The 27009-nt window shown below is 32.7% G+C and overlaps 1 protein-coding gene across 5 annotated transcripts in view; it reads right to left on the bottom strand.

The window, feature by feature from the left end:
• Positions 1-3405: 3405 nt before the first annotated feature.
• NDUFAF6 (NADH:ubiquinone oxidoreductase complex assembly factor 6) overlaps positions 3406-27009 on the bottom strand; it is a 40975-nt gene continuing 17371 nt past the window's right edge. For 4 of the 5 annotated variants that reach the window (XM_051970877.1, XM_051970879.1, XM_051970878.1 and 1 more), the window contains 6 exons: positions 22848-22904; positions 16889-16991; positions 14482-14615; positions 13773-13874; positions 11076-11132; positions 3406-3553 (listed from right to left, as the gene is read on the bottom strand). In XM_051970877.1, coding sequence (XP_051826837.1) covers positions 3425-3553; positions 11076-11132; positions 13773-13874; positions 14482-14615; positions 16889-16991; positions 22848-22904 — 582 coding nt within the window. In that variant the 3' untranslated portion in view covers positions 3406-3424. Of the gene's footprint in view, positions 3554-11075; positions 11133-13772; positions 13875-14481; positions 14616-16888; positions 16992-22847; positions 22905-23213; positions 23238-27009 lie in introns of those variants that run through there. The other variant, XM_051970881.1, reaches the window with a different exon arrangement.

Raw genomic sequence — 27009 nt, 5'->3', positions numbered from 1 at the left:
CATATAACATGTATAAACATGTATAATCATGGATGTGTGCACACACACACATCCCTCTCTATATACATACTACATCTTTGTTGGCAGCCAGAATTATGTGCCAGACAAATTTTATTAATTAAATGATATGAATCCAATTTCGTCAATTGTCATGCTGTGGCAACACCGATCTTTTTTTTTTCTTTTTCTATTTTTCTTAGAATATTACAGGTTGATCTTTCAATGATGAACAAGAGAAAGGCATCTGTCACTTTTATAATGAAGAATGATTTCATAAGATAAATTTTTAAGCCAGTATTGCTAGAAAACACAATATTCCATCTCTCTTCCCTAGTGTACAATAAGGTTGTCATAAATAGATTATGAATTCAGAATATTACATTTGTGTTCAGAGAAACCAAAAGTAATCAGTTTTCTCACCTGTGAAAAATGAGTATCATATCTACTTCTAACTTATTTCACAAGGCTTTTGTAAATGTTATTGAGAATGAGGCTTTGAGATTTTAGAGAAAAGGTGCAAGTATCATTGCCACACAAGTCTTTTGTTAACAAAGGTAAGGTTGTAGTTGAAATGTATAGAAACCATATTAAAAAAACACAAGATTACTTCTTAACTGTGTGACCCTGGGCAAATCATTTAACCCCATTGCTTTGCAAAAAAAAATTACCCCAAAACCAAAAATCACTAGGTACCAACCTTCTGCAAGGCACCAGACTGAACACTTTTAACTTAATCATTGATTTTGCAATCTTAAGACAATAGTTATGATACCTTTTATAATTTAAGAAGAATAATTTTTCTAAATATTCAGAATATTTAGTCTCAGTGTAAGGATTTTGAATAGAAATTAAGAGTTCCAAAGTCCTTTATTCCAGTACTTACTTGCTTTAAAAAGACACTTGGGGGCAGCTAGATGGTGCAGTGGATAGAGCATCAATCCTGAAGTCAGAAGAACCCGAGTTCAAATCCGACCTCAGACACTTAATACTTCCTAACTGTGTGATCCTGGGCAAGTCACTTAACCCCAATTGACTCAGCAAAAAAATAAATAAAAGACACTTGAATGAAGCTATATTTTATAATGTGAGTATTCTTTCCACTAAGAAATCTCCATCTCTCCATGTCTTTCTGACCCACGTGATTGTTGTCCATGCTCCTCTGCAAATCCTCCAGAGCAATTTGTCTGGCCCATTATACTTCTGAATATAGTCCAAAACAGATTTAAATGTACCTGGGAAATATTTAATGAAATAAATGTACAAAATAGATAATATAGTTTAAAACTACATCAGTGTATAGCCTGCAATGATCCTTACATGTAAATTAGGGGGTCCCATTTCTATTTGAATTTGAGATCACTGCTTCAAAGAACTTGATTAGGGTTAAAAGTGTATTCTCCTGGTTCTTTTGGTATCTTAGGGCTACTTAAAGCAAACAAGACCTTCAGTTATCTATTGTTCCACAAGCTTACTACATGGCTAGCCACCTCCCTTTCCTGCTCAGATCACAGAATCTCAATTAGAAAGGATTTCAGCGACAATGTTAATTGAACTCATATTTGAGTTGGGATCCCCTTTTTAGTGAAAATCTATCCAGCTGATAACTTAAAAACCTCTAAGAAGGGCAAAGCCCATCATCACCTAAAGTAGTTCCTTCCACTCTGTGATGGCTCCAAATGACTGAAGAAACTATCCTTCCTTCCAACTGAAATCTACTTCTTTACAACTTGTGCTCATTGCTTCTAGTTCTGCATGTGGTGACCAAGCAGAAGTCTAACCCATCTTTAAAATAAGAGCCATCAAATATTACAGCTAAACATATTTAAATTCTTCAACCAATGCTCACACAGCAGAACTAAGCATCCTCAGTTTATAGCTTTATTAGTTGTATGACTAATAAAACTTCACTGAGACTCAAACTTATCTGCGAGGGGCCAAGATTAGATGCTCTTAATCAAAACATAACAGAACAATTCTTTCATCAAAATCATGAACATTTTGTAGGAACCTCATACCATAAGTGATACTGTTCTATAGAATTAGGCAATTCATGCAGAAAATCACATGAGATAAAAAAGGAAAAAGGAACCACATGTGTAAAAATATTTGTGGCATTTTCATAGTGGCAAGGAACTGGAGGCTGAATGGATGCCCATCAAATGGAGAATGGCCAAGTTGTGACATATGGATATAATAGAATATTACTGATCTGTAAGAAATAATGAAGTTGGTTTCAGAAAAGCCTGGAAAGACTTACAAGAACTAGCAATAATAGAAGTGAGAACCAAGAGAACAATATATATATAATAACAAGAAGATTATGTTATGATCAATTGTGGCTCTTTTCAACAGTGAGATGATTCAAGGCAATTCTAATAAACTTGTGATGGAAAGTGTCATCCGAATCCAGAAAGAAAACTATGGAGATTGAATGTGGATCAAAGCATAGTATTTTCATCTTTTTTTGTTGTTTATTTGCTCTTTCATGGGTTTTTTTTTTTCATTTTGATCTGATTTTTTCTTTTTTAATAAAAGCTTTTTATTTTTCAAAATACATGCAAAAATAGTTTTCAACATTGACCCTTGTAAAACCCTGTGTTCCAAATTTTTCTCCCTCCCTTCTTCCAATCCTCCTCTCCTAGACAGCAAGTAATTCAATATAGGTAAACATATGCCATTCTTCTAAATATATTTTCACATTTATTACACTGCATGAGAAAAATCAGATCAAAAGGGAATAAAAAAACAAGCAAGCAAACAATAACAAAAAAAGTGAAAATACTATGTTGTGATTCTCATTCAGTCCCCATAGTCCTCTCTCTGAATGCTGATGGCTCTATTACAAATCTATTGGAATTTCCCTGAATTACATTATTACTGAAAAGACTCAAGTCTATCACAGTTGATCATCACATAATCTTGTTGTTTCCATATACAATGTTCTCTTGGTTCTACTCACTTCACTTACCATCAGTCCGTGTAAGTCTCTCCAGGACTTTCCGAAATTAGCTTGTTTGATCAGATTTTTCTTATGCAACATGACAAATATGAAAATATGTTTAGAGGAATAGCACATGTTTAACCCATACTAGATTGCTTACTGTCTTGGAGAGGGAGTAGGAGGGAAAGAGGGTGAAAAATCTGAAACCCAAGGTTTTATAAAGGTGAATGTTGAAAACTATCTTTGCATGTATTTGAAACAAATAAAATATTAATTTTTTTAACAAAGAGAATCACATGAGAGGTGTAGTCTATTCCTAAACAATTGAGTTATAGGCTCTCTTTAGTTTTTTCCCTACTGTGATTCATATTAAATTAAAGTTTTTGCAAAAAGATGAATAGATGTTATGAAATATTTAAATATTATTTAAGTCTTTTTGAATAATCAAGGAAATATGAGCCATCTTAGTACTATAAATTGATTTTAATATCTTTTTTTCCAAGAACGAATATAGAGATGCAATGCTAATAATGTATTCTTCTGCTGTAAGCGTGGGTGGAACACATCAAAATCCACTCTTTGAATTTTTTCTAAATAGTCATCTAGGGCAACCTGAAAATGAAGAAGAAAGTTTAGTTAGTACAATATTAATCACATGAAAGAAGCTTGAGAGAAATTACAATGATTATTTTAAGGGCAGACAATAATATAGATATAGTGCTTGACATGGCATCAGGATAACCTGAATTCAATGCTTGCCTCATACACCTAACAGCTGAATCACCCTGGGCAAGTCCCTTTTCCTTTCTCAGCCTTAGTTTCCTTATCTGTAAAATGGGAATAACAACATCTAACTCACAAAGCTATTGTGAGAACTAAATGAATTGATATATATATATATGTATAAAATACTTGCAAATCCTAAATAAGCACTATATAAATGCAAACTATTATGATGATAATAAAAACTATTTTGGTAATAAAAGGTTACATATCCCTTCTCTCTGAAATATCATAATAATAAAAAATAATTTTAAATGAAAAAACTCCACCAGTTCTATGCTTTTCTTTTATTCAACAAGTACTTATTAAATGTCTGCTGTGTGGATGGCGCTGTTAGATACTAGATATACATTGGCAAAAAAAACAACAAAAATTCAAGATTATATTCTATTTCAAAGATACTGAATTTATACAAATAATTAGTAAAAGATACTCATCGGTAAGCTGGCTACTGGATAAATTTCTTTGTCACAACAACTATCTAAGGTATAAAAGGATGTGATCTTTATTTATGGGAAAAAACATCCACAATGATTAAGCCATGAATATTTTGAAGAACTATAGTTATCGAGCCAACTTGAATTTAACAAAAATGCTTTTTTGTTTACAATTTGTGGAGATCCTTCTAATGAAATAATCAGCTAAAATGGGAATAATATTAAGAACTGTACCAACTAAATTATATTAGAATCTGAAAAAGAATAAAGGAAAAATGTCATAAAATGTCAGATGAAGCTCAATGCGATCAATGAAATCTAAAAGTCAATTATGTCAATGAAAAAAGTTGGCAGAACAGATCATGATGAAAGTTGGCCAGGTTTTCTCTAACCTAAAGTTGGATAGAGATAGCAATTAGATCCAAGATTTCTTTGGAATAGGGAACTCTTACATAAGGAAACTCCTTTTACTGATGCAGGTCAATACCTCCTCTGAAACTTAAAGTCTTTGAGAATTGCTTAGGGCACTGAGCAATTAAGTGACTGGTCTAGATTCACCAGGATATATCAGAGGCAGGATTACAACTTTCAGGCTCTTAGGCAAGAACACAGATGATTTAAATAGTTTTATTTAATGATATGAAAACCAGTTTGATGTAGTACATACAGAACTAGTTTCCAGAGCCAGGAAGCCGTGAACTGTGAGACTCTTGTCAAGTCAATCACTTAAGAGTTCTAAATAATTCTCTAAAACTGGAAGTTGCAGAAAAAGTGGTAACCTGCATCAATAGTAGGAGTTTCTTTCTCTGGGAGGTACCAATGAAATCACAGGTTTTGTCTTTAATCCTCATCCTAGTCTCTAGTCTACAGTTCTGCTAACTAGCCTCATTCACTCCGGCTTACCAGAGGCCTTTGTGCCCCCTGCTGGCTCCTTCCTGCCCAGTCCTGAGCCTCCCCTATTCATCAGCCTCTCATGCACTTCAGGGAACACTGGGACACACAGAGATTTTTTATCCCCACCCCAGCACCTCTGACAAGTTCCCAGGCATCCTCGTGTCCAATAATTGGGAGGAGATGGAGAGGGCACTCATTGTCTCCTACCCTAGCAAGGCCCTGATTCATGATGTTCTCAGCTCAGCAGCTCTCCCCTGACTACTGTAAGCAGGTCTCCTTAAGTTTTCCAAGGGCACATCTCCATTTGGCAGGAGGCTAAAGAGAAGGTTCTGATGAGCAGTCTTAGGCTTCCCTTAATGAACTTCCCTTTAATCATTGACACTGCACCTAGACTCACTATTTATTGCTCCCAGCCTCTTACACTCATTTCACCTCATGATCTTGAACCCAGCTGCCTATATGGAAATCTCTGTTCCCCATTCTCCACCTTATCTCAAACCCTAAGGGAAGCAATCACACTTACTTTCCAGCCTCAAGATATCCTTACCCTCTTGTGCTGTTTCCAATCTTGTCAAACTCCAACAGCAGATCACTCCCAAATCCACTTCTTGCTCTTAATCACTTGTTTCTGGACAAAACTCTAAGAAATCACAAAGCTATGCTAACTGGGCCTTCTACAAATCTACATTATCTATCTTGACTGACCCACTAGAAATTTATATTATCTAATCTCACAAAAATATGGCAGACATTTTATTCTTCACTAACTGAAAACTGTTTCATTCTCTGTTAAGGAACAGGTCAATTCTCTGAGAGCCTCCACAGCTGTGGATCACAGCATCTAAAGGAGTTGCAGGGCAGCCTTTGCTGACACAGGTGTTATGAACTGGGAATGAGATAAATTAGAGGCAGAGGAAAGAGGAGAGAGGTCAGACAGAAAACAGCAACTGCCTCTTAGTCTCCTTGTATCATCCCCTCACACGAGGAGATCCATTCTGCGGGTCTGGGTTGGATCTCCAGCAGTCACTGTCAGGTAGCTTCCGTGTATTACAACAATTCTCAGTGGCTATTTCAGACTTTGTCTCTCCTCAAGTCTCCCATAGAATTCTTTCTCTCATCCTCTCAGTCAAGAACTGTCTTCTACTTTATGATTAAATAAAATAAGTAAAAAACTAGTTAGTTTCTTCTTATCACTTCATTTCCCACCACTCAAAATTTTCCTTCTACTTCCTCCTTTACCTATGCTCTCAAAGAAATGGTTCTTCTTGCCATGATAAAACTATCTACAATTGATCTTAGCCCATTCTATTCTGACTTTTTCCGCAAACTGCATACACCACAACCTATAGTCACACTCTTTTCTGATCTTCACTTTCTCTGTATTTACTTGTTCCTTTTCTGTTGCCTACAAGATGATCCAACTTTCCTATCTAGTAATTAATCTATAAGTCTCCTTCCCTTTTGGCAAACCTTACTGAGAAAGCATTCTACAGGCAATCCCTCCATTTCCTCTCTTTTTGCTCTCTTCTACACCTGCTCTAGGTTCTAACTTCATAATTAAACTGAAAATGCTTCTAAACTCATCAATGTTCTCTTAATTGTTAAATCTAATGGGTTTTTTAAATTTTCATCTTCCATAAGCACTCTGCAGTGTCTTACACTGCCAGTCACCTCTTCTTGGATATCTCTTCTCAAAGCTGATCTCAAATCCATTAAGCCCAATTGCCTTCTCAGACTCCTTTGATGGTTTTTCATGTTATGACAACTAATCCTTGGTCTGTCCTGAGCCCATTTTTCTTGTTTTTCAGTCATGTCCAACTCTTCATGATTCAATTTGAGATTTTCTTGATAAAGATACTGGAATAGTTTGTCATTCCTTTCCCAGTTCATTTTACAGATGGAGAAACTGAACCAGAGTTGACCTGTTCAGAGTCACACACTTAATAAGTGTGTCAGATCAGATTGGAACTCAGGAGTCTTCCTGACTCCAGGCCCAGCATTAATTTTTTTTTTTTTAAATAGTGTCTTCTCTGATCATCTTATTAGCTCCCAAGAGTTCAATTACCATCTCTATGCAAATGATTTCCTGATCAGCATATTCAACCTTAAGTTACCTTCTGAACTACTGTCATCACACATCTTAAAGTGATTCTTGGGAATCTCACAGATATTCTAAAGATATCCGAACTGCACATGTTTAACATATATTGGATCATTTGCCGGCAGGGGAGAAAGTGAGGGGAAAGGAAAGAAAAAATTAGAATACAAAGTTTTATAAGGATGAATGTTGAAAATTATCCATGTATGTATTTTGAAAATAAAAAACCTTTAATTAAAAAAAATAATAAATATAAGTATCTGAAATCCAACATATTCAAAAGAGAACTCATTTCTTCTCTTCCACACTTTGCTATTACTGTTAAGTATACTGCCATATTTTTAGTCATCTAGGTTTACAAATTCATGTAATCCTTGACTCCTGATTCTCACTCAACCCCACATCTTTAATCCATTACCAAAACATTTCTTCCTTCTCTTTATACACATCTCCTTCTCTCCATTCACAAAGTCATGACCCTCATTCAGGCCTTCATTATTTCTCAAGTAGACCACTTCAATAGCCTTCTAATTGGCCTCAAGTCCCTGTCTACTCCAATCAATTCTCTACTTAGCTTCCAAGGTGATTTTTCCCAAAGCATAAATCAGATCTTATCAGCTTCAATCCCAAACTCAATGAACTTCAACAGTTTCCTACTATTTCAAGGATCTTGTCTGAATTTAAAATTCTTTTTTTTTTTAACCTGGTCCTTTCCTACCTTCTTATACCCTAATTTTCTCTATATATTCTTAATATCCAGTTAATATTGGCTTACTTTGTAGTTCTCAAACTTGATACTCAACTATCTCCTCTCTCTCTCTCAGCCTTTGTATTGACTCTCTCTCCGAGACATGGAATGCTCTGTTCTTTCAAATTCAATTTGCTCCTGCTTCCTTCAAGAGTCAGCTCAGATTTCATAATCTATAAGAAGCCTTTCTGATACACTGACCTTCTCTAAATGTATCTTTTTATAATACCATTTCTCTGATAAAGAAAATATTCTCTCTAGACTATCATGAGATTTTATAAATTATGAAGCTTTTTGGGGGTGGGAATCTTTTGCCTAGATGTAGTAAAATAGCAAGTGTAAGGCATCACATATGTATTTCATCTATATGAGAACTATAGATTACTATCATAAATAGAAGAACTGTAACTATTTATGATTACATTGTTATGAGGTTGTCACTAAACAACCTCAAACCAAAAGGTTGAGTTAGTTTCTGAAAACTGAAATAAGCAAAATCTTGTAGATAATCATTTGGTATATATAATTATATAACCAAACTACTTCCCAATTATCAAAGGCACCATTTTAAGAAGTGACTTGAGCATTTTTTTTAACATAAGAAAGGGAAGATCAGAAGGAATCAGACATAAGCGGTACATAGCTTTAAAAATTGCGTGCTGAATTTGTTGTATAATTAAGAAAAACTATTTGTTCATAATGCAGTTTATATAACTTGGGAATAAACTTACTCTTCTGTAGAGTCTTTGAGATCCTCCAAAATTTGGCCTCAATACACCTTTTCTGCTCTCACCTCTCACTACTTTTACCCTATGTGTAACCAACATTTACAGGTAAACTAGACTATTCACTGCAGATGAAGCTGTCAAATGACAAAAAGAAAACTTTGTTTTCAAATATTTGAAGGGTTGTCATGTGAAAGTGGTGTTAGACTTTCAGATTGGTTTCAGAGGAAGAACTACGAGCAATAAGCAGAAAGTCACAGGACCACAGAAAAAGTGGAAGAGAACTCAGAAGCTTTCCTTTTCAGAAAAGGAGACTAAATGAGGCTAAGTGATCACATTTAGTGTGAGTAAGCACACACGGTTACATAGGCTCTAAAGGTCAGGGCTGAGATCTGAACTCAAATCCTCTGATCTAGGACTTGTTCAAAGAGGTAGCAAATAGATTTAAGCTTGATATAAGGAAAAAGTTTTCAATCATTATAATAGTTTTTTAAAAAATCATTAAAATAGTCCCTGCCTTAGTGAAGTAGTAAATCTTTTTTCACCAGAAATCATCAAGAATGAACAATTATTTGTTAATGATTTTGTTGAAGATTGTCGTATTCTAACTTGAAAAGTTTTCTATGAACTCAAGAAAAGTAAAATATACAAAGTAATAATAACATTGTGGGATGATCAGCTGTGAATTACTTTGCTATTCTCAGTAATACAATGATTCATAACTACTCTGAAGGCCTATGATGAAAAATGCTATCCATAATCAGAGAAGAAACTGATTGTGTCTGAATCCAGATAGAAGCATACTTGCTCTTTTTCTTTTTTAATTTTTCTTGAGTGTTTTTTTTAGAGTGGGCAATTTGTGTTTTTTCCCCACAATATGACTTATAGAAATGTTTGCATATCTTCACGTGTGTTTTCTTAATGGGGACTGATGATAGAATAAAGGAGAGAATCTTAAGTTTAAAGTTTAAAAAACAAATGTAAAAAAATTGTTTTAAATGAAACTGAGGTTGGGAAAACAAACATTAAATAAATAAATAATTGGGGTTTTCCTTTCAAAAAAAACAAAAAGTAGTAAAAAAGACTTCTGTTCTCTTAGCTGGTTGAGCTACTGCTTTTAGATAAGATACTTTAAGGACTTGCTTTTCTTTCCTTTTAAATATTTTGTTACACGGGATATCTCTCTTGGTAGAGGAGAAGAATATATTTAGAAATGAAGGTGATATAAAAACAAAGTATGTCAATAAAATTTAAATCAAGAATTGTTATTGAAGAAGAAATGTCCTTATTTGTATAAGCAACTAGGTGGCTCAGTGGGGAGTTCACTGGTCCTAAAGTTTGAAAGGCCTAAATTCAAATCCTGCTTCAGATACTTTGTAGCTCTTGGGTTCTTAATCTCTATTAAATTAAGCTCAACAAATATTTGTGAAATAGAACATGCTTTCTATATCTTTCACAACCTTTATTGATATTTCTTTAGTTTCTATCCCAGTTTATTAATATCCATCTTAAAACAGTGTACAGCACAAAGTAAAATACTCTAGAAGTGTTCAAATCAGGAGATAGTAGAAGATAATAATTATCTCAAGATTCCAGACGCTAACTATTAAAGCAGCCTACATTTTGGGGAACTTATCTCATATAATTACTTCACAAATAATTATTCAATAAATTTTTATTATGCACCCAGCATATGCTAAGCACTATGATATAAAGACAAAAAGGAAATAGTTCCTTTCTTCAAGGGAGTTACAATCTATTGGAAAAAGACCATATACACATACATAATTATGTGTAAAATAAATGAATTAACTGGAGAGGAGAGGAACTTAGTAGGTATAAATAAAGACAAGGTAATGTCTCATGTAAAAGATATTGTTAAGAGTTTAGCTATCAAGATGAATCCCATTTTTCCAACTTGTAAATCCAAATCTTTCTAAATCTTGATTCTATTTCCCAGGATCATAGCTATCTCCTCCAACTTTGTATTGCTTATAAATTTCAAAAGAGTGTAGTTTTCATCTATGTCATTGATAAAAAGATTTTTCTTTAGGCTAAGGACTTACTATATTTAAGACTGATCAGTATATAACACTTCTTTCTTCAATCAACATATAGTTACATATCCATTCAAACACACACAATTTAACACTTAAATTATAGATTCCTACCATTGATTTTATAATATCCTCTATAGAAAACATAGAACTAAATCTTGGGAAACAGAAGGAGGAAATGATATTTTAAAACATTCTTTAGGGAGACAAAGTTTTTTATTTCTTTATATACTTTAGGAAGAATGGCATTTTTAAAACTTAGAAAACAAAGAAAAATATAAACCAAAAAATCCCCAATATTACAGACATAAATTTTCAGCAATTTAAAAACATGTAAAATTATATATACCTAGTTCCTTAAATACTGTGACTCTGTCTGTTATTCTACTTACAGTCAGAAGAAAAGCAGGAAATGCTTTCACAGGAACACTTTTCTGGAAGGATCTGGCCTAAAAAAAACAAGAGGAGGAAACAGATTTGATGCAGAAATTTCCCTAAAAAAATACTAATTCTTAAAGTAAACAAATAGCTCCAAACACCAAAACAAACCTATCAGAAAAAGTCACAAAATTGAAGGATTTCAGAGCAAGGAGGATAACAAGAATTTCTCTAGTTTAATCTATAAGTAACCCATAATCTCCTCTAGAACATCTCTGACCAAAACAGTGATATCAGAACCTTTGCTTCAAGATCCCTGGGGTTGGGGAGTCCTCTGACACTCAAAGGCAACGCAGGACATGTCTGGACAACTACAATTATTAAGAAGTATCTTTTTATATCGACACATTTTATAATTTTTATCTATTTCCTAGCTATTCTCTGAAAAAAAGAAAATTAAATTTTTCTGTTCAAACAAGAATTAAAAACTTTTACAGCTACAAAACCCAGAAAAAAAAGACAAAGATTTTAGGAAATCCTTTTTGTTCTATGGATAAGCTTTGCTATATTTCTTATTATTCATCTTTTCTTGGGCAAATAACTTCACTTGCCTCACTTTCCTTATCTTTTATATAAAAAAAGCTAGACTCTGATCACAACTAAACTCATCCCAGTTTCAATGTCCTATATCCTAATTATAACAAAAATCAGAATGTGAAAAAAATATGAATCGTAATATCATATGATATTTAATGGATTGATCACTTCTACATTAAGAAAATCAAGAAACACTTTGTGGAGAAAGTGATGTCTGTATAGGGCCTTAGGAAAAGGAAAAGTATTTTAACAGAAAAAATTTCCATTACACATATAGCAGGTAGCATTGGCAATGACATGTAAGCAGAAGAAAACAGAATAAGAGCAGGAAATAGCTCACTACACAGTCTGCCAGGATACAGAGTAAAAATGAGAGACAGAAAGGCAACTTGAAGTCAGATTTGGGTACAAATATTACCTCACACTAGTTGTATGACCTGGCAAACTAATTTATCAAACTAAACCACTGATTCCCAATTTCATAAATGAGGACATGAGAATGCTAATTTACAAAATGACTTGCAAATCACATATAAATGTTGGTTGTTATAGTATAAAATTATGCTAAAATTAAAACTTTCTGAGACTACAAAAGACTGATGATGAAGCACACCTTTGGCCTCTCGACAAAGAAATGATGGCTCAGATGTAGATAATGAAATATACCTTTTCTGACATGGTCAATATTTGATTTTCTTTGCTTAACTATATTTACTGGTAAAAGGGAAGTATTCTAAAAGAAAGGTTATTATTTGAAACACAAGGGCAGTGTATATACAAAAAACACAGAAGAAAATAAACAAGTTCCAAAAAAAGGACACAGGATAATTTGTTACAATCTTGTTAAATTTAACATAATTTTAAAAAATAAAATGTATAAAATAGTTGTTCATGGTTTCATATATAATCCATTGTTTTGTTCTTTATATATTAGAATAAACAATATTCAATAATGATACAGTGGGATAAAACTCTGGGTTTGGAATCAAGATGATTCATCTTCATGAGTTTGAATCTGGCCTCATACCACTTATTAGTGTGTGACTCTGAGAAGGTCCTTTGCTTTCCTCATTTGTAAAATGAATTGGAGAAGGAAATGGCAAACTACTCTAGTATCTTTGCCCCCAAAAAAACCCAAACAGGATCATAGAGAATTGGAAACGAGTGAAAACAACTGAACAATATTGGAATATTTATTTTCGTGGATGATTTATTTCTTAAGTTTTTAAAAAGGAAAAGAAAAACAACAGTAATTGGAGAATCCAAAGATTATGGAAGGCTTTACCAAGTAATGGGATGTATATTTTATCTTTGTGACAACAGTAAGCTATGAAAAATTTTTGAGCAGAGTGATAACATAATTAGACTTATGCATAAATATTACTTTGTGGTAAAAGAAATGCAAACTATTAACAAACATTTTTTTAAAAAACAAACTTTCCAAATTAATAAGAAATGCAAATTAAAATAACTAAGATTTCACACCTCATATTCAGCAAATAGGCTGTTCTGAAAAACAATTTGGAATCTTTCTAAAAGAGTAACAAAAATAAAACCATTTCACCAAATGATTCCAACTCTATTTTGGTAAAAACAGAACACAGTTGCTTGAAGGGAAGCTACAGAGTTAAACAAAAGTGTGTTCGCTTGTTTTTCAAGTTGGGGAAAACTGCTCATATCAAGGTTGAAGAAAACAACTCAGTGGAAAAGGTGCTATTTAGTGGACTGGTATTATTTAATAAGGGGTTTTACTAATGGAGCAAAGTCATGAAGTAATCAGTGTGTGATGGAGTTGATAGAACAGGTAGAGAAATTAGTCTTAAAGAGAAAATAATATATCTTCCCGGAAATAGGATAAATAAGAAGACAAATATAAAGACATACTTTAAAGAAGAGGGGAGGATAGAGAATTAATATCAGCTTTTCTCAATGAAGACATGAGGCCATCTCTTGAGAGTAGAGAAAATGACTAGGAGGAGCTTATAAGAGCTTTCAAAGGGAGCTGTGTGAAGAAGGGTCACTCAATACAGGATGAATCTAAAGAATTCCAAGCCACATATACCAAAACAACATATCTAGGGATTAAAACATAAGTTTAAAAAAAAGAAACTTACATGTTTTAAATGAAGATGTCCCTGGCTGGCAATATCATAAATTACATCCCTCAGATTTTTGTCTTGGTTCTTACGTAAAAAATCTTCTTGTGAAACACTATGCTATAAAAGAAAAGCCAAATTAGGGTGCTCTTAACATAACTAAACTTAATTTACCAGCATAAAATAAATTTCTGAGATAATATATGGGTAATTATTCATCATACAATAACAACTTCACTGTTTCAATGTGAAATCATTGAACAAGAAGACTATAGTAGCAATAAAGTCTTAAGAGAACAGACAACAGCAATTTCTTTCCCAAAACTTAAAGCTTATATTTCTTACAAAGTAAAATGCTTTTCTTAACTTTAAGTGTATTTTTTTCCTCTTACTAATTGTGCCCAGCCTTTAGAAAAAGTTGACCCACCACATGACTGCCATTGGGTAAAGGAGATAACAAATGAAAATCAGTAATTTGAATTGCCCTTCCTCACTCCATTATCAAAAATAAATGCTTGATAGGATAAAACCCTGATTTGAGGAGATTTGTGAAATGACATGAAAAAGTACACTTTTTTTTTTTTCAAACTAAGTCACTTGTGTTTGTTACCTAGAACTACAAGAAACTCAGATTATATGCATATTTAAAATTGTATAGTTTTTAGAAGAGAAACCATTTATTTTCAGTTTGCAGCTTATTGTTACTGTTCCTCTCGGAATTTCTTACCAACATGCAAATGTCCATGGGAAGAAACACCTTTCGCCTACTGATATGATAAGGTGTTGCTCTCAAGCAGGTAACAATTCCTTGTGCTTTTCCAATATGACTTGCAGCATGATCTGCATGGAGGTCCCTTACACCTAATTTTTTTTTTTTACAAATAGAAACAAAATTGGGTTAGCTTTATTTGAATTTTCTAAGTTGAATAGGTAATGTATATTATTTTATGCCTGAAAAAAGACTGAACAGACTCAAAGCATAATTATACATAAAGCAGATATCATTTTACTACATAATGGGTTTCAAGTGAAATAACTTAATAAAAAGCTTCCTCAGATTATATTCCATCAAAACCCTATCTTTCCATTCTCTCTTTTCAGTATAATGTCCATATAATCTCATTCCAAGGAATATGCTTTGCAAGTAAATAATTCTATTCTTTAATTTTTTCATTATTATAAAAAATATCTCTGAGTGTAGGGTTTTTTCCTTGTTCTACTGCTTTATTTTGGGGGAAAGCACACATACAGAATACACATGTGTACAATATGTATGTATATCAACAGAACATATATATATATATTATAGGGATATATGTATACAACAGAACAAGATATACTTTAAAGATTGTTTTCATACAATATGTCTTTCCTATATTTGTCAAAATATATGAGAAGATTCTATAAGATATGGAACCATAATGAGAAAAATTGGGATGGATAAATACATGTATATGTATGTGTAAATACACATACATAAAAGAATGGAAAAGCCTTTCTTAAGCACTTAATATATGTCAAGCACTATTCTAAGAGCTAGGAATACAAATAAAAATGTGAAGCAGTCATTGCTTTCAAGAAGCTCATACTATGATTGGGAGAGACAATATATAAAAAAGTTCAATTCATGGAAAATGGAAAAGCCAGGATATACTCAGGTACTGACAAGAAATGGATAGAAGTCAAGGCTCTGGATGTGTTTTTAAGAAAAAATAGAGCAATAATTTTTATTACTTAGAGTGCTAAGTTTTTCTTTAAAAAATAATTATAATGCACTATCCTTAGCCTAAAGAACTTACTAATTAAAATAAGAACTCAATAATCTGGAACACAAGGTCAGAGAGAGGAAATCCTACTAAACTAGTTTTTTATTTTTTATTTATTTATTTTTAATAACTTTTTATTTAAATTATTATTTAAATAACCCATGCCAGGGTAATTTTTTACAGCATTATCCCTTGAACTCACTTCTGTTCCGATTTTTCCCCTCCCTCCCTCAACCCCCTCCCCCAGATGGCAAGCAGTCCTTTTACATGTTGAATAGTAAACTAGTTTTTTTAAAAATCCATCAAATTGCAAAAATATTTTAAGAGATGCTTTCTTAGGGATATCACCCAATACTACAATAAGTCTGGTTTACAGATATAAAAGAAATACTGTTCTGATTAGTTAACAGTGTCAAAAACTAATAAATATTTTCAGAAGAAAGCTGAAAAGCACAAGAAAGAAAAAAAGACTCAACAAGAAAAAAAAAAAAGTGAAAAGAACAAGTATAGGGAGAATAACAGATCCAGAGGAAGAACAATGGAGACTGAATGTGGATCACAGTATAATATTTTCACCTTTTTGTTGTTAGCTTGCTTGTTTTTTGTTTTTTTTTCCTTTTGATCTGATTTTTTTGTGCATGGAAATATGTTTAGAACAATTCCACATGTTTAACCTATATCAGATTGCTTGTTGTCTTGGAGAAGAGAGGGAAGAGAAGGAAAAAAAATTGAAACACAATGTTTTGCAAAGGTGAATGCTGAAAACTATCTTTGCATGAATTTGAAAAATACTATTTAAGAAAAAAAAAGAAAAAATGCTCTTCTGTTACTCATCAGTACATATAAAAATATTACAAAAGACACAAAGATGAATAAACCAAATTATGAGTCTTTGAAAAATCTTATAAAAATACTTTAGTGATTAAGTTGAGAAGTAACATATTAAAATAAACACAGTCAAAGATGACATGTATCCAAATCCTTCCTCTGAGAGGCATAAATTTAATTTTTCTGTATTTCAGGCAATTTTGACTAAAAATTAGGAATGAGTTGCTGATTCATACTGACTAAAAAAATCAGCAATCAACTCCTTCCCCTCAAAAAAAATTAGTTACTAATCATTTGTAATGGGCAGATTTCTAACTACAAAAAGAAATGATGATGCCAAAGCACTGTTACAAGTGCTTTAACATTTGATGGTCTTAAACTACTAAAAAGCCTATTCTAAGCAATTTGTTCAGCAATCCTATTTCTCCTTAGAAAAAAACAAACACACATACTTTATTACTGAAGCTACTAGGATAAATTCTCAACTAAAAGTAAAATTGGTTTTACTGGAAAGAAATATCAAGTGGAAAACAAACATACCTAATATTTCCAGTGTTAAGTAGAGAAGAGAACTTTGTGTGTTTTCAGCATATGTTTCCAGTTCTTTGATGTTTCGATATGCTTTGTCATCCAAATTTTTTTCCTAGAGTCAGACCACAAATATAAACAAAGTTTGCTAAACTATCATCATTTTGTTTTCATTCTAAGTAGTGGATAGTAAAGAATAAAAAATATTTAGTATACAACTCAAGAAGAAAACAAAAAGAATTTAAACCTTCCTTCTAGTCAATATCATATTGTATAGATTGACAACAGTACAAAACAACACAGGGCTTCACATCTATTTCTTTCTAAAGATCAAGAGATCAAGGAGAATGTGAGGCGTTTTGGGGGCAAGTAGAAGTTTTGGATGGGGAGAGAAGAGGAAAGAGGTACCATAAACATATGAAAAGAAAAGAGACAAGATTTCTAAAGATGATACAAAAAAGTTAAATGATTAAACTTAAAACTATAATGTTTAAAGAATATAACATATTTGGAAAATAAAAAACTATAGTCACTGGCAGCTTAAACAGTAACCACAACTAACTCTACTACACATATACAGAAAATAAAAATAGAGACTGAATAAAATCAGCTAAATTAATATAAATAAGATACACGTGGGCATTGTTAAACTGTGTCAGGTAGGTTATTTGGTCAGCAAAAGAACAATTTACAGAACAACAAAGAAAATCAACTTTGATGAATGAAAAGAGGAACCATAATTCCAAAAGATGGATGACAGACTGAAGGTATAGAATGAACATGGACAATGTAGAAATTTGTTTTGCTTGACTATTCTTACGGCTAGTTACAAGTGTTTGTCTGTTTTGTTTTGTTTTTTTAATGGAGATAGATGGGATGAGAGCACGGCTTTGAAAACTTGGAAAAGTTCAAGATAAAAGCTTTGAATTTATTAGATACTTTAAAAAAGAAGCTATATGTAACAGTTACAGTTGTACACAATCTTTTATTCAGTTCTATTTTTTATATGGAAATTATATGGTATTTATTATGTTTAAAATTTTTAAAAACAATTTCAATCACAAAAGTTACTTGGTTACTAGATGAAGACAGGGTTGCAGAACTAATTCCACAGAAGGTCTAACATAGTGAAACAAATCCTAAATCTAACAATCATTTCATAAAATGCAAAGCACAAAAGGAGAATGAGGCCAACTGTTAGTAGTGGCTAGAAGCTGGAAAATGAATGGATGCCCATCAATTGGAGAATGGTTGAGTAAATTGTGGTATATGAATGTTATGGAATATTATTGTTCTGTAAGGAATGACCAGCAAGATGAATACAGAGAGGACTGGCGAGACTTACATGAACTGATGCTAAGTGAAATGAGCAGAACCAGGAGATCATTATATACCTCAACAATGATACTGTTTGAGGATGTATTCTGATGGAAGTGGATCTCTTCAAGAAAGAGAGCTAATTCAGTTTCAATTGATCAAGGATGGACAGAAGCAGCTATACCCAAAGAAAGAACACTGGAAAATGAATATAAACTGCTTGCATTTTTGTTTTTCTTCCCAGGTTATTTATACCTTCTGAATCCAATTCTCCCTGTGCAATAAAACTGTTCGGTTCTGCACATATATTGTATCACTATTCAACATGTAAAGGACTGCTTGCCATCTGAGGACGGGGGTGAAGGGAGGGAGGAGAAAAATCGGAACAGAAGTGAGTGCAAGGGATAATGCTGTAAAAAATTACTCTGGCATGGGTTCTGTCAATAAAAAGTTATTTAAAAAAAAGAGAGAGAATGAGGTAAAAACATGGAAAATTCTACACAACTTATTACCATATTTGGAAAAAACTTAATTCGTTTTTGACTCAGAGAATTGAATCCTTTAGTGCTGTTTTTACAAAAGAAAAAAACATTTCTTCAGTAGACATTTGATAATCAGAAAAACACATCATTACTACTTATGGGAACCACCTTAGTGATAGGGCTTTAGTTGTTTCTAATCAAATGCTTAGCTAACTTAATAGTGCCTATAACAATAGAGACATCAGCATAGGAAAAATCTTGAATTGGGTGTCAAAAAAAATCTAGATCTGTTCTTGATCCTAACAAGGACCCTGAGTACTTTTTAATTGTACTTTACTTCAATTTTTTCAATTTTTCTTATTTATTATTCAAAAAGGAATAAGAATATTTAACTTTCATAGGGATATTCAAGAAAAATTTTAAAAGATATATGTGAAGTGTTCTGGGTAATAAAAGCATCAGTAGTAATTAATAGAATATTAAACTATGAATTGAAAGAAAATTGCAATTACTTCAAAAATTATATTCTTGCTTTCACAATTTCTCCATCAAAATCTTCTTTTTCAATGTGAAGGATGTTTCTTCAATTAGCTATGTTTTATTTTAAGAAAACTGGATCCACAAAAATCTAGATGTCCAGAAGCAAGATTCAACAAGTATTCAATACAATAAGCATTTACTCAGCATCTATTATGTGCTGGCTGGTGAAAATACAAAGGCAAAAACCCAAAAATAATTACTGATCTTGAAAGTTTTCAAGGAACTCTATTTTCATTTAAAATAAAGATTGCCTTTAAAAGTCATCCCCAGGGCAGCTAGATGGATCAGTGGATAGTGCACCAGCCCTGAAGTCAGGAGGCCTGAGTTCAAATTTGCCTTCAGACACTTAACACTTCCCAGCTGTGTGACCCTCAGCAAAAAAAAAAAAAAAAAAAAAAAAAAAAGTCATTCCCTAGAGTATTTTAAATAATTCAATTTACAACATTTATTTTTAAATTATGAAATATTAAAAATTACATTTACACAAATTTTCAGATACACAGCTATTAAGAAAAATATATTCTAAATTATGTATATAGGTAAGGATTATTTCCTGATAACTAATTGTTAATCTGGCAGAGAGTTGGATAACAAATAGCCGCTTTGTCAGTAATCTGAATATCTTGAAAAGGAGGGAAAAATTCAAGATATGGGAATATTTTATATGGAACAACTTTCATATGTATGGCACACAACCATAATCAAGTTTTGATCATTTCCATTCAGTAAATTTGTTTTCTTCCTTTAATTGTCCATCTTGGTAATATATTTAGGAATGCTTAGCAATACTTTTTAGATCAAGTTAATAATCCTTCTTCACCCTTTGATAGGAATGATTTGTTAGAGACAAGAATCAAGTATGCTCCCAAAATACAGAATAGACAAAATCTTTTTAACCTTTTTTTTGAACCAGGAAGAACTGATCCCGGATCTGTCACTAGAGGTCCCAGAAAAAAAAATTAAATGGCACTTTCTAAGATCCTAATTTCAATTCAATTTAGTACACATTTATTAAACAGCTACTTGGTGCAAACACCTATGCTAGATGGTAAGGATACAGAGTCATAATTGAAAAAGACCCTGTACTCAAGAAATCTTCATTCTTCTAAAAAGATAAAATATGTAAAAAGACAAGCAAACACAAAATAATGTGAACAGGGAGAGACAGCACAAATAACTAGTTAAGGAAAGGCTTTCCATGGGAGTTGACACCAGAGCTAAGACTTGAAAGTTAAGGATACAAAGAGGTAGGAATGGGGAAGGAGGGCACTCCAGCCATCAGAGATCAGGCTGTGCAAATCCATGAAGGCAAAAGATGTAATGTTATAAAAAGGAGGGACACCAAGTTCAGGTAATACCAAGTAATCCAGTCTGATAGGGATCAGTATGGGAAAGGGAGTAATATGAAGTAAGGCTAGAGAGGGATGCAGGATGAAAGGACTTAAATGTCAAGCACAGGAGTTATATTTATCCTAGTGGCAATAGGAAATCATTAAAAATTCTTGAGCTAGGGACATAATCAGGTATGCCTTTTTTTTCTCAGTTTAAAATCTTTTTAATGACATTCTCACTTTTTACTACATAAACATATAATCTGCACAAAAGGAAAACAGGTTTCATGGGCATAACAGAAACAGTATGGTGGAAGGAAGATAGCAATCACAAGAAAAGAATCAGGGGCAAAAACGCTTCACTGCATTCTAAGGGTGTCTGTAAAAGCTATGATAAGGAGGGATTGATTATCCAGGACATGATGACAGCAAATTTCCATTGATTGCAATCAGATATGCTTTTAAGATGATTTTTGACAATCATGTGAAGGACATATTGGAAAGGGAAAAAAAAGGCTTCAGCAGAGAGAAGGTCAATTGGGAGGCAACAGTCAAGGTGAAGGATAATGATTACCTTAATCAGGGTGAAAGGTGGACAAGAGGAGAAAGGGCAAATGTGAGAGATGACCAGAAGCAGAATCAACAAGACATGGCAAATATCTTATCAAAGAAGAGGTAAAGGAGGTAATTATGGGACTTCAAAATGAGTAAATGATAGGATGGGGGTACCCAAACAGAAAGAGAAAAATTCTGAGGGAGAGGTAAATTTAAGACAAAAGAAAATAAGTAACACTGGAATATGTTGATATGAAAAGCAATGAGATATTCAGGTACAGCTGTCCAATCAACAACTGCCAATGTGAAAATATGAGAAAGGTGAAGTGAGCTCAGAAAAGATAACTGAACCAATAGAAACTCATGAAATCATCAAGAAAGTGTGCAGACAGGGGCAGCTAGGTGGTGTAGTGGTTAGAGCACCATCCCTGAAGTCAGGAGGAGCTAAGTTCAAATCTGACCTCAGATACTTAACACTTCCTAGCTGTGTGATCTTGGGCAAGTCACTTAACCCTAATTGCCTCAGCAAAAAAAAAAAAGAAAAAAAAAGAAAGAAAGTGTGCAGACAGAAAAAAAGATGAAGGCTCAGTCTACTCAAAGTTAGGAGGCAGGATGTGGATGATAATCCAATTAGAGGAATCTGAAAAGGAAAGTCAGATAAATAAGAGAAGAGTCAGGAGAAAACAGTATCATGAAAGCCAGAGGAAAAAAATACCTAAGAGGAACAATTTGTTAATACTGTCAAACACTGCAGAAAAAAACAAGAAAGATCAACTTATGAAACTGCTACATGCTATTATATATGTGAAAAGTGACTGTCATTTCTGGCTTACAATCCTTCATTTTCTACTGTTCATTAAGTTAGGAAATGTTCTACCTGAAAATTTAAAAAATTTTTAGATTTGGAGGACAAAGAAGAGATTTTGAGAAATACCATCCAGTACTGAACCTGTTAGTAGTGTGACAATTATATATATTTTGTATACTGAACTAAATATATCTTCTACTCTGAACTTTTTACTAAAGCTACAACTACAAATTTGTGGATTTTTTTTTTCAGATAAACTCAATTTAATTTAGTTTTTATAGGACAATTGTGAGAAAAGGAGACAAATGAGAAAACAGACAATGATGAATCAGAAAATTTAGATGTTTTAGCCTAAACTACAAGGTAATTTGGAATCAGAACTGAAACCTAAATCTAGTTTCACTGACTAAGTATGGATGGGATTTTATCAACTGTGACTGTTAAATTGTTGAATCTGTGCTATTACTATATTGCTAGATCACAAGCTAGTAATAAAGGATGGAACATAACTATGTATATTAAAGCGGTGAGGGATGAGAGTTCTCTTTTAAGACCATAAAGACTGAACTCCCCCCTCAAAAAAAACACAATTTACACATATAATGATAAAGTTTCTTCCCCATGAGATTTCTTTAACAAAAACATTGCCTTTATGATAAGAAATGAAGAATTTCTTTCCTGTTTTGATTTGGTTTTTCTTGTGCAGTATGATAAATGTAGAAATATATACAGAAGAATTGCATATGTTTTACCTATATTGGATTGCCTGATATCTAGAAGAGGAAGACTGGGGAAAGGGAGGAAGAAAAATTTGGAACACTAGGTTTTGCAAGGGTGAATATTGAAAACTATCTTTGTATGTGTTCTGAAAATAAAAAGCTATTATCTTAAAAAAAAAAAAAAGAAAAGAAATGAAGATTGTGGCATTTTCAACTTACTCTTTCATCAATGATTTTCATAAGCCATCTTTTAGTTAGATTATGTCTCTTGACTGCCTAAAAGAAGAGAATCATTTTTAAAATCCTAACAAATTAAAAAACTAGTAAAAATCTGAATAAAATAAAACCCAACAAACACAGTGGTTAAAGGAATAACATTTACAATAGTACATTATTAAAGAAACAGCAGTTCTAGAAAATACAACAGGGAAGAAAAAAAACATCAGTGGAAAATATTTCAAAGTATTTCCAAGTGAAGAATTTTCCTAGTACTTTTCCACTAACTGTCTGCTTTCCTGAACTATTTAATAATTTAAATGATCCAATTACTAATAAAATACCCCCCAAAAAAGGTTTTTTATTTACCTGAAGCACCCTGGCTTCGTTGTAGCGGGTATTTTAAGGCTATCCTGTTATTTGAGTACTTCACTTCTAAAATATATAGTTGGTCTCTCTGAAGACAAAACTATTTCCTTAAAAATGAAAATTGCACATCCTAAAGAACCAAAAAAAAATATGAATTATGTGTCACTTCAGTTTACCTATACAAAGGAGTTTAAGTATTTTCTAGTCAAAGACTATTTTGATATACTTTCATATTCATTTCATGTACTTTTTCAAGTTACCTCTCTAAATGTATTATAGTCCTCCTTTCCAAATCTGATCTAGTCTAAGTGGCTGTCATGGAAGTCAATACTTCACTGATACATTCTTATAGTAATTCAAAGAATAGAAAAAGCTAAGGACTTTTAAGACTTTTCACACTTACAGATTAACATTTTCCTAGAGCCAGGAATAAATTTTAAAAGCTAAATAATTAACTTCTTATTTAAAATAGTCTACTCATGACATATGCTAAGGAAATGTATATATTGTGGGACAGGCCCCACATAGCTGGCCAAAACCTGACAGGGAATTGTAGTGCACAAACTGCTGTGACCAAGCAGTTACAAATACTATTAGATCACAAGAGTCATTTCAAGACCTCACATTGTAATCCTATTGTGACAAGGAGAAAAAAACCTTTCCAAATTGGTGAATGAATCCCAAACCAGTAGCATTTGAACCCAACACCAAGTTATAATAACTCTGTTTTCAGTTTAAGGAAGTAAACAATAAATGTTTTAAAAAAAACAACTTTAGGGGCAGCTAGGTGGTGCAGTGAATGGAACACCAGCCCTGAAGTCAGGAGGACCTGAGTTCAACTCTGGCCTCAAACATTAACACTTCCTAGCTGTGTGATGGGCAAGTCACTTAACCTCAATTGCCTCATCAAAAAAACCAAACAACTTTAGACTATATCAATTACAAATAAATTCAGAAAATCATAGAAAGAGAAATAAAAACCATGATTATGTACGATTACTTAAACTTGAAATTTAAATTCATACACAAACTATATCCAAAATGCATTCAATAGGGGAATTCTTATGTGAATATGTAATGCAATTATTTTATACTTGCTCTTCTATTGCTAATTCTAATGATGAAACTACCATCATCATCAATTTGACCTGTATAATGTTTTACAATTTAAAAAACACTTTCACAAATATATGCTCATCTTCACAATAATCCTGGGAGATAAGATAGGACAAGCATCTTCCCTATTTTATAGATGAGAAAATTGAGGCCAATTAATTACGTGACTTGTTCAAGATGATACGGTCTGGATTAGATGCCAGATCTCTCTCACTTCTAGTCTAGAACTGTCTAGAACTCTTCAACTATAAAAAAGAAATTAAACAATTTTAGTAACAACTGGTATCTGGACAATATATCTACACTGCTTCTATGTTACAATTTCTTATTTATTTAATATTTTTCTCCAATTACACTGAAAACACTTTTTTTTTTTTTTGAGTTCTAGGTTCTCTCCTTTATTCCCACCCACAAGTAAGAAAACACATGAAGTTATGTAAAACATTTCCATGAAATTTAAGTTGTGAAAGAAAACACATCTCCCACCTTAATGAAAATAAAAATCTTCAAGAAAAATTAAGTTAAAAAGAGAGGATAGAGAGAGAATGCTTCGATATGTCAGACACAATCAGTTCCTTCTCTGTGTATGAACAGGATTTTTCATCATAAGTCCTTCAGAATGATTGTGAATGATTATACTACTGAGAACAACAAAGTCATTTACAGATGGTCATCCCAGAACACTATTACTTTATATACAGTACATTTCACTTTGTTCATGGAGAACTTTCCAGGTTTTTTTTTTTTCTCCTGAGACCATTTCCCAGAGAAGGATAATATTCCATCACAATATCCCACAAATATATATATATATATATGTATATATATATCCCAGAGTTCACCGAGCCATTCTCCAACTGATAGGCATCCCCTCAATTTCCAATTTTTTTGCCCTGAGAAGAGGGCTACTATGAATATTTCTTGTATGGTCAAATCATTTTCCCTTTTGTTGTTTTTTTTCTGAATCTCTTTTGGTATTTATGCCTAGCAGTTGTATTATTAGATCAAAGGATATACATGAATTTATAGCCCTTTAGGCATAGATTATATCTTCCAATCATGTATCAATTGGAGCATGCATGCTACACTTTTAAAAAGAATATGATATTCTCCTAAGGAATAATGAAAAGGTTTGGAGCAGCTACAAATCTATGTAAAATGAACCTACATATACAACTATCCTGAAGGTCACCAATTTCTTCCAGATACTCAGAATAACCTTCAAAATTAGTCAAATTGGAAAGCTGAAGAAATAATCATGATCACAGTTTAAGTTGCTCTAAAGAGAACTTGATAAACTGGCAACTGTAAACTGGTATAAAGGGTAACATTTTATTTTCTATTTCAAATACATCTAGCTTTCTAAGAAAGGCAGATAAAAGAATGATTCGCCTCCGAAAGCAAATTCCCATTTCCACTACATTTTTCAGAAAAATTGAAAAAGACTAAAAAATCCTTGATTGTAGCCCCAAGTCTGCCAGAGGTTGAAGACTCAGTGCTCTTACTGGGAACTGATCAGGTTGAGTTTCTTAAAAGGAGATTAAAATATAGAGGAGAACAAACCTAATACTTATGGTTTCCCATCCATTTTTTTCCTCCTCAGTCCCCTGATATGGGAAGACCTAGTTTTCCTTTCCTTAGTGGGCCATTAAAACTATGGCCTATCCTTGATGGTGCTTAGACTTGAAAAAAATTTCTGCCAACATTGTAGAATATTCTATTGTAAAATATACATTTAGGTCTGATTACACATTAAAGATAAGTAATACAAATCACTAGAATTTCCTTTCTCTTTACATACCTAATAAAGTTACTCTCAACTAGAGGATCCTGTGTCTTAAATATGATGTATACAGAGGGGTAATTGGGTAACTAACTGGTGCAGTGGACAGAGCACTGGGTGTACAGGCAGATAGAACAGAAAGACCAGAGTTCAAACCTAACCTTAGACATTTAATAGCTGTGTGACCCTGGGCAAATCACTGAACCCCTTGCCTAAAACTGGAGAAGGAAATGGCAAATCACTCCAGTATCTTTGCCAGGAAAGCACCATGAAGTCTCAAAGAATTAGACACAACTGAACATCAGCAGCAACAAAAACACAGAGGAGTTCAATGTGGAAATGTTCAAGTGATCAGTACTGAATATAATATAGATAATTAGGTTATTAACAGAAACTCAATCTATGGATTTGTGTGATATCCAGGATTAATCTCTAAATAGATAGTTTTTATTAACTGTATAAGGTGGATCCTGTCTCTAATCAATGATTAGTCCTATCATAAAAAAAAGACATATATTTCAACCTACTAAAATCAAAGATGGATTAACAAGCTTATAAAAAATGATAATGAACAGAAAATTTTTTTTAAAAATGTTTCCCAGGATTTAACTCTACAACCAAGCAACTGGAGCAGAATCACAGAATTCTGGAGTTGAAAGAGCCATCTAGTTCAATTTCTACTCCTAAAAGAATCCCCATTACAACACATCCAACAAGTAGTCATTGAGCCTTTGTCTAAAGACCTTCAAAAGGGAAGGTAGTAGGCCCCCCAATGAAGTTTATTCAACTTCTGGATAACTCTGTTGGAATTTTTTTAAAATAACATTAAACATAAATTTGCCCCTTGGCAAATTCTAATAACTATTCATATAGAAGTTTATAATATTTTCTTCCAGT

Source organism: Antechinus flavipes, chromosome 1 (genome assembly GCF_016432865.1).
Source record: "Antechinus flavipes isolate AdamAnt ecotype Samford, QLD, Australia chromosome 1, AdamAnt_v2, whole genome shotgun sequence".
In the NCBI taxonomy this organism is placed as follows: domain Eukaryota; kingdom Metazoa; phylum Chordata; class Mammalia; order Dasyuromorphia; family Dasyuridae; genus Antechinus; species Antechinus flavipes.
The sequence above is the reverse complement of the archived record's forward strand: the minus strand, read 5'-3'. Positions and strand labels throughout refer to the sequence as shown.